This window comes from Micromesistius poutassou (assembly GCF_964030765.1).
Source record: "Micromesistius poutassou genome assembly, chromosome: 8".
NCBI classification, from domain to species: Eukaryota; Metazoa; Chordata; class Actinopteri; order Gadiformes; family Gadidae; genus Micromesistius; species Micromesistius poutassou.
The window spans coordinates 4,547,740-4,563,469 of record NC_140278.1 but is presented as its reverse complement, the minus strand read 5'-3'; the positions used below and the strand labels follow the sequence as shown (position 1 = coordinate 4,563,469).

At 44.8% G+C, this 15,730-nt stretch overlaps 1 protein-coding gene across 1 annotated transcript in view; it reads left to right on the top strand.

Moving 5' to 3' along the window:
• Positions 1-15,730, top strand: part of adcy2a (adenylate cyclase 2a) — a gene marked incomplete at both ends in the record, with an annotated part of 63,337 nt that overhangs the window by 22,040 nt on the left and 25,567 nt on the right. The window contains 5 exons of the mRNA XM_084471873.1: positions 2,102-2,263; positions 9,478-9,627; positions 12,228-12,376; positions 12,858-12,969; positions 13,491-13,618. Of these exons, the coding sequence (XP_084327999.1) occupies positions 2,102-2,263; positions 9,478-9,627; positions 12,228-12,376; positions 12,858-12,969; positions 13,491-13,618 (701 nt within the window). The remainder of the gene's footprint in view (positions 1-2,101; positions 2,264-9,477; positions 9,628-12,227; positions 12,377-12,857; positions 12,970-13,490; positions 13,619-15,730) is intronic.

Genomic DNA, 15,730 nt, shown 5'->3' with positions numbered 1-15,730 from the left:
CCATTGTCGGATCCATCTCCGGTGTAAGAGTACTGAGCTTACTGCTGGGCAGTACTGGTTTACCAGCCCTGAGACACTTAATCTCTCCTGGGAAGCAGTCCGCTTGGCTGGCCTTCAGCAGGAGGGCTTCGGCGTCAAAGGGGTCCGGTTGAGGTAAGGATGGGTCAGCCGCCGCCCCATTAAAGAACTGCTGGGTGGCGTTGACCAGGTCTGTTCAGCTGTTGAACTGTATGACGTCTGGTGTTTGAGGTGCCAGACTCGTCTGTGTGAGACCGCAGAAGATACTTTGCTTGAGCTCAGCAGCATCTTCTGGCTCTGTGGAGGTGGGAAGCGATGGCCAATTTTTAGGTGGACCACGGAGCAACGATGGCCCTTGAATCCACCGATTTGGTGCCACCAGCTCAGCCAAGGTCTTGCCGTGGGTGAGATCATTGGTTAGTTTGTTGGCCGTGTCCACATACCGCCAGGTGTGCAAGGACGTCAGGTCCTGAATTTCTGAGACTCTGGTTCCAACGAAGACCTTGAACCTGCAGGACTCGGATGTCAGCCAGGTTAAGACGGTGGTGAAGTCAGTCCAAAGGAAGGTCTGGGTGATGCTTAAGGTGAGCTCTCGATGAATGAGGGAGGACAGTGATGAATGAGACATGGACGGTGTCATCACTCTTCGGTGTGAGGTAAACTACCGAACCGTATGCCTGTTCGGAGGCGTCACAGAAGACATGCATTGTATAGTCTGTGGCTTCAGTGGCGATGTCCTGTGATGCGTAGGTTCGCGGTAGGGAGATATTTGCCAGCTCGGGGAGTTCCCTCTCCCAACTGGACCAGGCCGCGAGGATGTCAGGAGGAAGGTTTGGGTCGTCCCAGCTCCTCTTCTTCGCCCACAGTTTCTGGACGAGAACCTTGGCACGCGTTGTGTAGGGAATTATGAATCCAAGAGGGTCATATGGTGGGATGGCTTCCACATACACACGTTAACACCGTGCAATATAACGTGACGTACACATACAGTATGCTACACGAGGTGCAGGCTCATACACTAGCTACCCAATTTGTGAGTGAATCAAATAACACAATAGTAGAAACCAGCTCAAACACACAAAATCACGGCCACTATATGGAACAGAATTGTGGACTGCATATAACATTTATCCTACGTAAATATACATAAATATACGTGGTTCAGTATTACTCACTCTTCACAAATGCATTCTCTGTTGTGGCGTGTTATGCAGTCGCGCGCAACAAGCTCTGACGTAGCCCCGTACACCTAGTAACTCTAGGACCCTACGGCACTACCTGGGCTGTCCCAAGTGCCTGAGTAGAAATAACACCATATAAATATATGCGATACAATATACAAACTAATAGGGAATTTACAACAGTGTGTGTCTGGGTCAGTGAGTGTGAGTGTCGGGGTCAGTGAGTGGCTGGGTGGGTGCGTCCCTGCTTCTTGGATAATATAACAATAGAGAATCTTTCAATCTCTTCCTCCAGCATTGTGTGGTTTTAGCGTGTGAGACACGTTTGACCTTTCCTTCTGCTTGCTTTAAATAGTGTTAGGGGGATTATGAAAGTCTTCTGAGGTGTTATGGGTAAAACGTGTTTTTGTCAGTAGGCCTACTCACTGAACTCTTGAGCCTGACAATTATCGTTTTGTTCAGGATTCCTTACCTAAATTGATCGTGTTAACTTTGTACAGATATAAATAATTCAAGTAAAATAATTAAAATTCTTCCAGACTTCCAGAACCATGCCAATTGTCGATTTTGCTGCCTTTTATCATTCAAGAATTTGCAGAACAATTGAAGCCTTCTCCTGCATGGGTATCCTGTTGTGTAGCTTGCTGACTGCTCTCCCTCCCTCCCCCTCTCCATCTCCCTCCCTCCCCCTCTCTCCCCCCCTCTCCGTCTCCCTCCCTCTCTCCCCCTCTCCGTCTCCCTCCCTCCCTCCCTCTCTCTATCTCCCTCCCTCCCTCTGTCTCCCTCCCTCCCTCCCTCTCTCTATCTCCCTCCCTCCCTCCCTCTCTCTATCTCCCTCCCTCCCTCCCTCTCTCTGTCTCCCTCCCCCCCCCTCTCTGTCTCCCTCCCCCCCTCTCTCGCAGGTGTCCTTCTTCCTGTTCATCGTGTTTGTGGCGTACACCATGCTGCCCTTCTCCATGCGGGAGGCCATCATCGCCAGCGTCCTGACCTCTACGTCACACACCGTGGTGCTGATTGCGTGCCTCTACGCCACCACCGACCGCATGGGCCCCGTGGTATGGCAGGTAGGCTGCTGTTCACTTCCACTCCGTTTCCCCCCCCCCCCCGGATGTCACCGCACTAGAAGGTCCAAGTGGTCGGCACAGGTGATTGCGGAGAACAAGGAACAAACGCACACCTCGCCAGAGTTCACGATTTTGCAACTTGCCAAAGTCATTGCAGATGCAAACGTGTGTGATTTAGTCCAAAAGTGATTTATATTGTGATTTATTTATGCATTTTTATGCTATTCATAGCGACACGGTGAACAACAGGGGCACCCCAGCGTGATTTAATTCGCTTTGATTTCCCACAACTGAGACCCCACTGGTCTTAACTAATTCAAGTTTGTCAGCACAGGCCTTCTTCAATCTAAGAATCTATTATGCTGACCGCTTAAGTAAACCCCCTTTTCAGCAGGAGAACTTTCGCCTTGGATTCAAAATGAGAGAGGGACGGTTTATAGACTATACATACCTTCTTGTGTTGACTCAGGTGATGTGAACAGCAGTCCAATCTTTTACTTCTTCGCATTAGCTTAATGGAGCCGTTAAATTAGCTGAAAATGTCACAGCTGCTATACAATTAAGGCATTACATGCATGGTGCGGAAACTAGCTTTGGCAATCATACATGACATGTTGAATTATGCTCCATACCTTTGACAGCCAATCCAATCCCCTGACACTCAGCTTTCTAAAAGCAGTATGCTAGTTGATGCGGATAATTACATACCCCACTAGCATATTTCGGACAACATGGGAACAATGCATCAGAGGAGAAGCCTCCATTACACACACACATAAGCACACACACATACACACACACACACACACACACACACACACACACACACACACACACACACACACACACACACACACACACACACACACACACACAAGCACACATTAGCACACATAAATACACACATGCACACGCACAAACACTCATGTAGACTAAATGGAACATAATGTTGGTCCTCACCAACAGTTCTGGGTCCTGTTTTGTACTAAAATGGGCCTAATCACAATTACTATAGTATTTATTTTGGTGCTCTAGTAGGCAGTGTGCCCCACTGCACATCTCTGCTGTCTGTAGACCCGCCAAGAGCTCTTCTCTACTGGGTCATTAGCGCACTTCTAAAACTGAGATAAACGTGAAGGCAATCTTTTTTGCGAAAGCCTTTGGTTATCGCTGTGAACTTACTCCCTTGGCGCCGGATCTGTTGCATTGTATCACAGTATACGTGTCTCATAATTGTACACAGTATGTCACGCACAACGCACATTAAAGGTACAGTAGGTACGATTAAAGAGCTTATTTTGTGTCATTTGTTAGTGATGGCAAAGCTGTTTGTCAGCCATTAGTGAGTGAAATGTGCTGTGAGAGTTTCTGTTTCGAGTTGACTGCGGGTTGTCTCTGTTTGAGCCAATTCTGATTAGCACCACTTCTGGCTAATTTCTGTCCAATCAGAGCATCTCTTCTTTGATTGGTTTGGGGGAAATCATCACTTCTCAATGGTGGAGAAATGTAGGGAGAAAGGAGAGATCATTATTGTGCTCTCTCTCTCTTGGCAACCCCTCAAATCTTCCCTACAGCTGCTTTAAAGCAGCTTTTATTTTGGAGAGGGATGGATTGTGTGCTTTTATCTCCACATTGTTTTCTTAAATCTTCTCTTACAGGTTTCATCACTGCTACCACACTGATAATCCCTTTGTGGATTTGATCTCCAAACACATGTTTAGCATGGGCATGGGCATCTGGGGGCTGCCCGGAGTGTGTGTGTGTGTGTGTGTGTGTGTGTTTAATCAACCAAAGGAGATCTAATGAATATACAATATATATAATAGATATAAATATATATATATATATATATATATATATATATATTAGGGCTGGGCAACGATTCAAAGTTTTAATCACGTTAATCGCATAGTATTGGTGAGTTAATTAATCACACTTTTAAAATTCTATTTTAAATCCACTCTAATTGAAGTTAAATGAGATTATCAAATGGAATGACACATTATCATTTATATTAAATGTACTTAATAAGCAAAAACTTGACCAAGTGATCATGAGGGAGTTTAATTGACTCACTCAGTGTGGGTTGAATATGAACGGAACTTACGGAACACCACAGATTTGGGAACAGTTACTACAAGTGTAGTTAAAATCAAATAAGTAGCACCACAGATTTGGGAATTGTCACTTACGGCTGTCAGGCCGTCACATACTGCAAGTGTAATTGAATGTAAAGTAAGTGGAACTAAAAACAAAAATGATTTCTGATATGAATGTTGACACTCTGTGGGCAAAAGCTTGTGAAAAAAAAAAGTGTGTTAATGCGTCAATTTGTATTAATCGCGTTAAAACAAGATTGCGTTAACGCGTAATTAACACGTTAACTTGCCCAGCCCTTATATTTATCCCGATATTCTTTGTCCTTACCTCAATTCCAACTATGGAGGAGTCAAAGACCCCCTGCCTTCACACCCCACACACACCGGCACCTCACAGAGTGAGGTAAACGCTGGAGCCATTCAGAAACCATTTCTCTACAAATGCTTTGCTGTGCTCCTGTGTGTAGTAGTGTGTAGTGTGTACAGTGTGTACATGTACTGTGCCTTTGTGTGTGCACTCAAAGGAGACAGATTGCTGCCCGGCTGGCAGTGAGAAAGGCTTGTCAGGCAGGCTTTGGCTCTGCCAAGGATCACAGCACCCCTATAGGAGATGCTAACTCTGCCAAGTAGCATGGTAACCGGCTGGATGTACACACGAGTGTATCAGCCAGTCAGCTCCATGCGTTACCACTGCTTTTTCTTCATCCTTTCTATGATTTTTTGGGGCAAACAATATTTGCTTGACTTTGCTAAATCAATGAAAATCCAACAGAAGTGGATTGTAAGGAAATACCCATTCCAACTGTAACCTTTTTTTTTATTTTTTTTATGTATTTAACTATTGAATCTTAATAATATACGTTTACGAACCTGTAACAATACTTATTACGAAAAATAAGTCCAGACATTTATCTTTTTTATCCAAAGCTCTGCAGCGGCTGGCCTGGGTAAAAGTTCATAATTAATGTATGAACGTTACATATTCATTTCCCAGGGCTGTTCAACAGGCCGCGAGCCAATGAGCTCGCCCGTCAGTGAGTTCTGTGACGCCTCACACCCACTGAGCTCATGCACCTGTCGGCAGCACTACAAATCTCCACGCCGCTCGTGCTCCTCGTCAGCCCCCTCGTGTCTCCTCAGTCTTCTCTGCTGCATCTGAACAGAACACCTCTCTCTGCCTCTCTTTCTGGGGCGTATTGGACCCAATTATCACAACTTCACTTCCTTTCATTTCTTTTCCCTTTTTTTTTTTTTACACTTGTCACTGAGGTAAAAGCCACTGGATCTCATTACAGCATATCACCAGGCCTGTGGGAGTGTGTGTGTGGGGGAGAGAGGGAGAGGGAGAGGGATAGGGAGAGAGCGAGAACGGGGGAGGGGATCAGATGACACCGGTTCACACTCATTACGATGAGAGGATCGTGAGGTCAGCCTTACAGGAACCCTCAGATGCAGTGTACAACGGCCCAGTAACTGATTCAGGCTGATTCAATAAGAGGCAGCAACCTGCGTTTCCTCTGTCTCCATCCATCCCCATCTCTCCCCCTCCCCCAGCCCCGTCTCCCTTTGCTTTCGCTCACCAATTGCCTCTGATGGAGGCAGCCTCTCTCTTGACCAGCATCACTGACGTCACCAGTGGTTGTGGCAGCGCAGGCCGGCCCCTCTCTCTCTCTCCCTCTCTCTCTCACTCTCTCGCTCTCTCCCTCTAGCTCTCTCACTCTCTCCCTCTAGCTCTCTCGCTCTCTCCCTCTAACTCTCACTCTCTCCCTCTCACTCTCTCTCTCCCTCTCCCTCTCTCTCTCTCCCTCTGTCTCTCTCTCTCCCTCTCTCTCTCTCCCTCTCTCCCTCTAGCTCTCTCACTCTCTCCCTCTAACTCTCACTCTCTCCCTCTCACTCTCTCTCCCTCTCTCTCTCTCTCTCTCTCTCTCTCCCTCTCTCCCTCTAACTCTCCCTCCCTCTCTCTCCCTCTCCCTCTCTCTCTCTCTCTCCCTCTCTCTCTCCCTCTCTCCCTCTCTCTCTCCCTCTCTCCCTCTCTCCCTCTCTCTCTCTCTCTCTCTCTCTCTCTCTCTCTCTCTCTCTCTCTGTCTCTCTATCTCTGTCTGTTTGTGTTCTAGCTATCCAAATCCAAGGTAGCTAATCCTGAAGGAACACGCTGCCCCAGTTACAAGACTCCACGTTCAAACGATGGCAACAGGAAACGATGTCCGTCCAAGTGGCTCTTAATTATAGAACTCGAACCGAATCAGCACGAAACAAAGTAACAAGGCCTGTGATTGGCTCCATCGGCGCCAGGAACAACACTCGCTCCCAGAAGTCCTGATTGGCGATGGTGCTGATGCTTCGAACTATGCGCTGTCATCGGGCTTCACAGAGGAAGAAATCACATTCCTACACATTAGATGGACAATCAATAGAAGACATGATTATGCGACCGTTGTCGTTCATTAGTCAGACAGGGAAATCAGAGACCCCGAGACTCTCACGAGTCACTCGGCGAGAGTCTCGTCACACGGTGCACTGAGCTACCGGATGAGCCCTTATTATGTGACAGTACGGCGCACGCAGACACCCAGGGCCCCCAGGGAAGCCCTTCCCCCCCATTAACAGCAGCTCCCACTCGCATCCGTCTCCATTCATTCATTCATTCATTCTCAGGTGAGCTAGGAAATAATCTCCAACCCCATCCGTCACACTCACAACGTCTGACATTTACGTTGACTGATTGTTTGTTTGTGTGTGTGTTTGTGTGCGTGCGTGCGTGTGTGTGTGTGTGTGTATGTGTATGTGTGTGTGTGTGTGTGTGTGTGTGTGTGTGCATTCGGCGTGCCTTTCAGACACAGTAAGCTGTGTTTACTGCGTGTGTCATTGAGGGATGTGCAGTGCTATTGTGTCTCGCACCGAGCCGTCTTCCCTAATGACGCCATTGTTCTGTAATCGCCTGAGTTACGCTGCGTGTGGGATTAGCTTCCACATATGATAAACACCGCTTCACCTCAGCCACGGGGGTGGCGGATGTTGGTTGGTGGGAACAGCTTTTACACTCAAATATTTTGTTAGTTTTGTTTTTTACTGCGACTGGATGAACACATGCCTTATGCCTAATGAAGTCATCTTCAAGGGATGGGACAGAAATCTGTGATTTACTTGTAATTGTGTGAGTTATCTGGGTGTGCGTTTGACCTCAGAAAAAATGATGTTCCATGAAATCCGTCACCATCTTATGGGATTTCAGTCTATCGATTCCGTTCTGTCCCTTACTGGATTTAATGGGCCGAGTCTATGTTCCCGCCTTGCCACAAAGCCAGTCGGCTAACCGATTACCATACAATCGCATGGCAAAGCGTGATAGATAAATAAATAAACCCATAAACTCACATTATCGCCACGCTAAGGCAGAGTGAAGCTACCCCATGTCAGACTTTGAGGAAATTATTACACAAAAAAGCAACGGGGGTGGGGGTTAAGGGATAATGTATAGAACGCCGGTCATTATCAGGAAAATAAGCCCAGACAGGGCGAACCGGACACCGACGCAATGCGGATGTGTCTTGCTTCGCCCTGAAGGGGCTTATTTTTGATAATGACTGGTAACGTTCTATACATTATCCTGTTTATTACACGGCTACTTGCCAAAACGAAAAATTACTTCACACGGTGTGTCTTTTTACAATTTATTTGTTGCGGACCAACTTTTGTTGGAGGTGCCCAGGACCAGGCAAAAAACCAGGGGGGACAGAGCCTTTGCGGTGGCAGCTCCCAGACTCTGGAACTGCCTCCCCCTACACATCTGGGCAGCCCAGTCGCTAAATGATTTTAAATCTCAGTTAAAGACCCACCTTTTTTCCCTGGCCTTCGATTAGCGTTTCCTTTTTACAAGTGCCAGCAAATAGTGTCCCCTAGTTACCTTTTAAATTTCTCTTCTATTTTATCCTATTTTAACTCCTAGAGTCTTTGTCTTTTAACCCTTCCTTTTCTTTTATTTTCTTGCGCTTTTTTGCCTTAGGTTTTTTTTTTCATTGTGTATCTGCACTTCCTGTGAAGCACTTTGGTTGCGGCTCAGCCGCATGTAAAATTGTGCTATACAAATAAAACTTGACTTGACTTGACTTGTTACCAGCATTCATAGTGTTGATCAGCAGAGATATAGTTTGCCAAAGATGTTGACGTCGCATAGCAACTGAATACGCTGGGGTTGATCAGTTACCGGACTGCTTGTGGAGTGATACAAAAGACGTGAATCAGAGGCAAAAAATCAACTTTCCTTGACAGTGGTCATTATATGCTTAGCAACGGTCAATTATCGAAAAATAGTTCACCGCCCGAAGTCGGGAAGGCCCATGCAAATGAACAGAGCATTCTACAGCATTGAGACGAGCTGTGCAATAAATATGTACAGTATATTAATATAGTTTTAAAGGTCCCATGGCATGAACATTTCACTTTATGAGGTTTTCTAACATTAATATGAGTTCCCCTAGCCTGCCTATGGTCCCTCAGTGGCTAGAAATGGCGATAGGTGTAAAGCAAGCCCTGGGTATTGGGCCGATTTGGAATTTTCCCCATATGTGGTCATAAGGGGAAAGGTTACCTCCCCTTTCTCTGCTTTGCCTGCCCTGGGAATTTGGTCCGCCGATGAGACAATGAGCTACAACCGTGCGAGCGCCACATGTGTGTGTGTGAATACACACACTGTATCGCGAGTGTTGTACACTTCTTTGTTATTTGGACAACCGTTCTGCTGTTGGTGTTGTGGCACATAACACGCAACACAATAACGCAAGCTTGCGTAAAGCTCCCATTTGGTGAAAAGACTAGACTGTGTCGGGTTCTCTGACGTCTCTGGTACTTCCACAACGAGACTCGTAGTGGGGGTTATCTCGGCCACGGTTGAGAAGGAATTGGGGGAAGGCTTTGACTGGCTTTGACTCCCTGAAGTCCAGATTGAACCGCAACATGGAGGAGAAAGGAATCGTTGCTCCGGCGGGAGACGTGAGCTAGTTTAACAAAGTGTGTTGTTTCGGCTCACCCTAACAATCGTTATTTCACAATGGGGATTCCATTAGTGATGTGCTGATGTGTCCTAATCACACAGGGTGATCTCTGTGTTCCCTCCAGATCCTGGCTAACGTCATCATCTTCATCTGTGGAAACATGGCGGGGGCGTACCACAAACACCTGATGGACCTGGCCCTGAAGCAGACCTACCAGGACACCTGCAACTGCATCAAGTCTCCCATCAAACTGGAGTTTGAGAAGCGGCAACAGGTGGGTGCCTCCCTCCACCCCCCCCCCCCCCCCAACAGGTTTGTGCAGTTGACCTTTGGTCAGTTCGGCAGGGAAACGATGATATCAGCAGTATCGTTGATGTGACTGACCAGACTGCCAGCTGTTTGACGAGTCAACTCTAATCAACCATGTAGTTTAATCATTTACAGCTGGAGCGGATCAATAAATATAGATTTCTGTGCACCTTCCATGTCCCTGCGGTTTTAATGGTGCAATTAATTGGCTTAATTACCTTGCTTGTCTTTTCATATATATATATATATATATTTAATTCCTATGTGATTACTGAGTTTTTGAGTGTATTCAATTCAAGGACTGCGTGTATGGCTTTACAAAGTAGAGCACTAATATGCCTTTAAAAGGTAAATACACTATTGTTAGTGATTCATTTTCATCGTGGCTTAGATCTGTGAATCTATGGGGTGTTGAGAGGGATCCAAGTCCACGGAGGGTTGGCCTCTGGGCTAACCTCCAGAGCATGCTAATTGTTTAAGCACGACCCCTGCTAAATGTGATCATTATGTAATGTCTCCGGGGCACAGTGCTTTATTCTCCAGTGTAAATACCATTTAGCATTTCATGGATGATGCTATACTCATGATAGCGGAAGTCCTTTGTCGCCGGTCTCACTTACGCTATCAACAACCCCTCTTTCTTAGAATTTGTTTACAGTTTTCAGTTTTCTTAACGTTTTGACTGTTTGACAACATTGGGATTTAGAGTAACTGCACTACTTACACACCACTACCTAATGTCAATTAGCCTAATGATCCCGTATTTAGTGAAATATTTAGTGAAATGTACTGTTTATCAGAATCCTACATTTCCAAGCAGATAGCTACTCTTTGTAGCGCACGCAACACAGACTGCTTGCTATTGTCGGGCTATCTTTTGTAAAGAAAGTTTCCACACTAAGCGTGTTATTGTTATCCAACTGAATACATTTTTCGTTACGGTTGAAAATGGAAATGGAAATTCGGCGCCCAGAGACTTGATTTAAAAGTCATGGATTAGGAAGTTTGCATAACTGGTTTCTTTATATATTTCTTTCCTGACTTAGAGAGTGTAAAGTTGTAGCTGCAATAGGCTTTGTTCTGTCATTTTTAAATCAAACCTCATCTCATGTAAAAACATCTCCCACCTTACGGGTATAGACTCCCTTTCTCTGAAGTTAATGAAAGAGACTGAGATGTTTTTTTAATCCCACACAAAATGAAACAAGGGTAAGGGAGTCAGCCTTTTGGGGATAGGTGTTATATATAAATAATTAGTTGTCCGAAACAGATTTCTGCTCTGTAAGTCGCCCAAAGTTTGTTAGCTAATTAACGTGTGCGCTGCAATTGAAGCTGTTGTTGATACAGGCTACACAATGCACTTATTTAGTAGCCTGCTAATTTGTTTATCAGTAATGAGAGTATCCTTTTTTTCTTGTATGCCTTTGCAGCATCGCAACATCATCTGCAAACACACACAAGAATATTTGCATAGTTAAATGTATAGAGTATGTACACATTTAACCATGTACATTTCTAACACAATTGATGCACAAACTTGTTTGTACATACTAAATCTGAATACAATTGCTAAGTATGTTACTGTCTGTTACTTGCTTGTAACAGATGTATTGTACACAAACTGTACACCAAATCTGTGTAATTCGCCAAACTAATGCCACACATTTTGCAAATGTGAAATTGTTGCATTGGCATGCAAGGGGGCAAGACAGAGTTTGGATTCCTTGATTGGCTAAGGTGGAAACATTACAACCGGGTGGCAAATAATTATACCTTTAATAAAACCCTTTCATTAAGGACAAAAATGTAATGCCCACAATATCCATGTAATGTCCAAACATTTGAAACATCAATGAAAGCACACAGGATTTAACCTCTATTTGTCATTGTCTTACCACAAGCCAATGTTGGTTTGGAATTGTGGCTTTAACATTTGTAATGACTAGTTTACTCTGGCAAATCCAATCTGAACTAATTGTTTTTTCTTAAAGTGCCTTTATTAGAGCTTGGTGCCAGCGGTGCTTAGCAATACAGCCTTTCGATTGTGAAAACACACAACCTTTATTGCGATGGCCTACTCTGCATTGCCCCTGTCTTTTGAGTATCCTTATTGTTTGTCTTATGCCTTTACCAGAAAACATGAATTCCCAATTCCAACACTACTTGAATGTCGCAGACAATCTTCAAGGTCGCAGGCAATTAAAAGCATGCAATGTGTTGTATCGGATACGCTACATGGTAAAGTCTAGTGATTTTGAATCTTTGGACTGCTGTCTCATGGTCTGTCGACTCCTACAACATGTCCACACTTGACATTAATGAAGTATTTATAAACCCCTCTTCCCCGATCCTGGGAGACCTTGACGCCAAGTTGAGAAGACGGTATGCTGTCAAATGGGTAGTGTGCTCTGTCCCCATTCCCAGTCCCACCCTGATCTTATGAGGCAAAGATCATCTAATTTCACATGGTCAAAATTTGGCATTATGTATTCGTCCCTCCTTGTTAATCCATTTTCCTCTCCTCCTCTCCTCTCCTCCTCTTCTCTCCTCCTCTCCTCTGGTCAGGAGCGTCTCCTGCTGTCTCTGCTGCCAGCCCACATCGCCCGTGTGATGAAGGCCGAGATCATTCAGCGCCTGCAGGGGCCAAACTTTGGCCAGATGGAGAACACCAACAACTTTCACAACCTCTACGTCCAGAGACACACCAACGTCAGGTATGCACATGAACCAACCTTCTCATTGTTATTATGCAAAGAAAGACAAATCTGCAAGTTCTCCACAGCTGAATTGGGGATGTTAGTCTCGGAACAGAGACGATAAACTCGAAAGCAGATATTGAGAGAAAGCCAGATAATGACACAGGCAGGAGTGAATTGCACCACCACAGGGGTGGAAGTAACAAGAACCTTTCCTTACCTCTGAGAACCATCATAACCATCGTAACTGTCTCTCTTGGCCGTTAATATTTGTATTATTATAGAATGATAAATGACACAGTGGTAATATATTAAGCTGGTGATATAGTGTTAATATTTTGGATGTATTTTCTCTTATTAATAAAAAAATTACAAATGTATAAATATCTACATTTGTTTTAATTTCTACACGTGTCCTGTTCTTTCTGCTGTGACACCCACATGTCCCATCGGGGATTCCTAAAGTACCGACCCTAATTCCTCCGCTGTGTCTCCCCAGCATCCTGTATGCTGATATCGTGGGCTTCACCCGGCTGGCCAGCGACTGCTCCCCAGGAGAGCTGGTGCACATGCTGAACGAGCTGTTTGGCAAATTTGATCAAATTGCCAAGGTAACCACCAGTGGCGTCACTAGGCTGTTTTATTCGGGGCTAAAGCCCCGGATCAAATTGAAATAGCCCAGAATCTATTTTTGTTTGAAAAAAAGAATAAAAAAAAGACAATCCAACTTTCCGTCCCCCCCCACCCCCCCGTCAACAATCTCGCCTGCCCGCGATCCCGCATAAGCCCCCCCCCCCCCCGGGTCAACAATCTCGTCCTCCCGCGATCGCTCGATACCCCCTACTGAGCCCCGGATGTTTAAGAAACCTAGAATCGCGCCTGGTAAGCACGTTGCTAGGAGTGAAGAATAGCCCTTTGTTTACCCCACCATTTTGTTACCAGTGTTCAAGGAAATTCATTCAAGAAATAATTTGTAATGCTAGGCTGAAACTCAAATTATCATTTAGATGAGCAGAGCTTGTTGTGAACATTGTGTAAAGGGTTAGTTGTAATGTTCCTATTAAAACAATGATGATTTGTCCACTTATTGATCGGTCTGGATTGTTTTCTTCTTTATTTTATTGTTTCTCAGGAGAACGAATGCATGCGGATCAAAATCCTGGGGGACTGCTACTACTGTGTGTCTGGACTGCCCGAGTCCCTTCCCAACCACGCCAGGAACTGTGTCAAAATGGGGCTGGACATGTGCGAGGCCATCAAGTAAGCAGTTCTGTTGCCTTCAGATTGCTTACCTCTTTTTTATTAGTCTTGTTTTAAAATATGTCATCTAGTAGTATAACTCTGATGTGATCATCACAGACACACATCTGCCAGTGTTTTGTCTTAAAGGGGCTACGTGTACGATTATTCCATGAATAAATTGCTTTAATATGTCAATAAATGAACCGGTTGTTATTTAACACTAAAATAGTTGTTAACTTTCGCAACTCTCTTAGTTGTTTGCATGACTAACAGCCTTTGTGTTGCCTATTACAACGTCTATAAATTAGGAAAAATCAAATGCAGTGCTTTCGACCTGTAGTATTATGGGCTGTATCTGCAACAACACTGTACTCTCACTGGCACACTTGAATTCATATTTTATTTGAATCACACAGAGAGAAGGAGAGAGATAAAGTGAAGGGAGAGATTGAGAGAGTGAGATTGAGAGAGAGAGAGATTGAGAGAGAGACAGAGACAGAGAGGTTTGACATAGTATCTCTCTGTCACTTTTTGAATGAGTGTAGGTTATTGTGCCTCTGGACTATAACACTGCTCCTAGTCTTGGGTCAATTTATTAAACCACTGCATCATAGCAAGTGCTTCGGAGCAACATCAAATAAATTGGAAACTCACACCGGCAATTTGCTGTCTGCGCACTGTCACCTTTTCATCACTGCTTTTATTGCGGGGGTCTAAAGAAATCATCAGTTGTTCCCATCACACACACGGCCGTCTTCTGCCAAGCCTTATATTGGTTCCAGTTCCACTTCCTAGTTAGCCGACTGCGTCTCCCCCAGTGGATGATTCACCAGCAGACGCCTCTGCATACGGCCAGCGGGGAACACCGATCAAAGGTGGCTGCATGCATACTTTGGGCTAGATTTTTATGATCGCTCATGAGCGATTGGATAAGATGAGTTATGCTTTATTGATCGCACACAGAGGAGGCCTCCGGGCATCACCGCATGGAAGGTCATAAAAAGGAGGGGTGAATATAGGAGCACGATATATATACACGACAGCAACAAGGTTGTAAATCTACAGGGAATCTCGAAGCCATGATGATGAAAAACAACATGAAACAATGAGAATAAATAATAGTTATTAGTTTTGATACGTCTAAAAATGGATATCTGAGAGTGAGGAGAGACACAGCTACGATAGACTGGGGGTTGCAACAGGGGTGGAGATGAGCAACATAACAAACTGGCCTACGTCACGTTCTGCTTGCTTTGGTGTGCCAAATTAGAAGGGGGGCTTGCTGTGTTGAACTTGGTGTGTTTTAATGATGGCAACTTGGGAATCAACTCACAGCGGCAGAGTTTGACATAGAAGACCTTAAAAAAACGAAATGCTTATATACCCTATGGCCATAGAGCAACACAAATTTAAGTATAGAAACCGCCTTTAAGCAATCCAGTCTTTCTAGGATTCCCGGGAGTCTTATTAGGCATGTGGGCCTGAGGCAGGAATTGCCAGGGGTCTTGACTGGAAGGGGATGTTTCCACCCTGCTTCCGACCATGTTGATGGAGGGCTATTGGGGAACGTATTACGCACCAACTTATAAGCTACAAGCTGCAGAATTTCAAACCACACTTATTTTTTTAATTGCAGAGCCTAAAATTGTTCAATCCAGTGATGAGGACGATGAGGACTTCCATTGTTGTTGTTGATTTTGTGGTTGTTTTTCTTCTTCTTCTTCTTCTTCTTCTTCTTCTTCTTCTTCTTCTTCTCATCCCTTCATCCCTTCATCCCACTTAGTTGAAGGGACTGAAACAAGCCATGGCTGTATCGGAAGAAAATAATTTAGGTTGTGTCTGACACACTGTGACGGTTGGAATAGAATTGGAAAGCCCACACTTATACACTTATCCACTTATACACTTTTGTAAAGTACACAGTGTACATGCCCACTTTGAGATGCAGTAGATTAGTAGCATAGTCTAGTATAGCATCGCATAGTATTGAGTGCATTTTTCATACATTTCATGGCCGTGCGTGTCTTGAATACATTGCATTAGCCCCTTTGCATTATGGGACTACTGGCGTTTAGGCACGGTGCTTTTTGAATCACAGCTCCTGTAACATCTCAACGGGTAATGAGGATG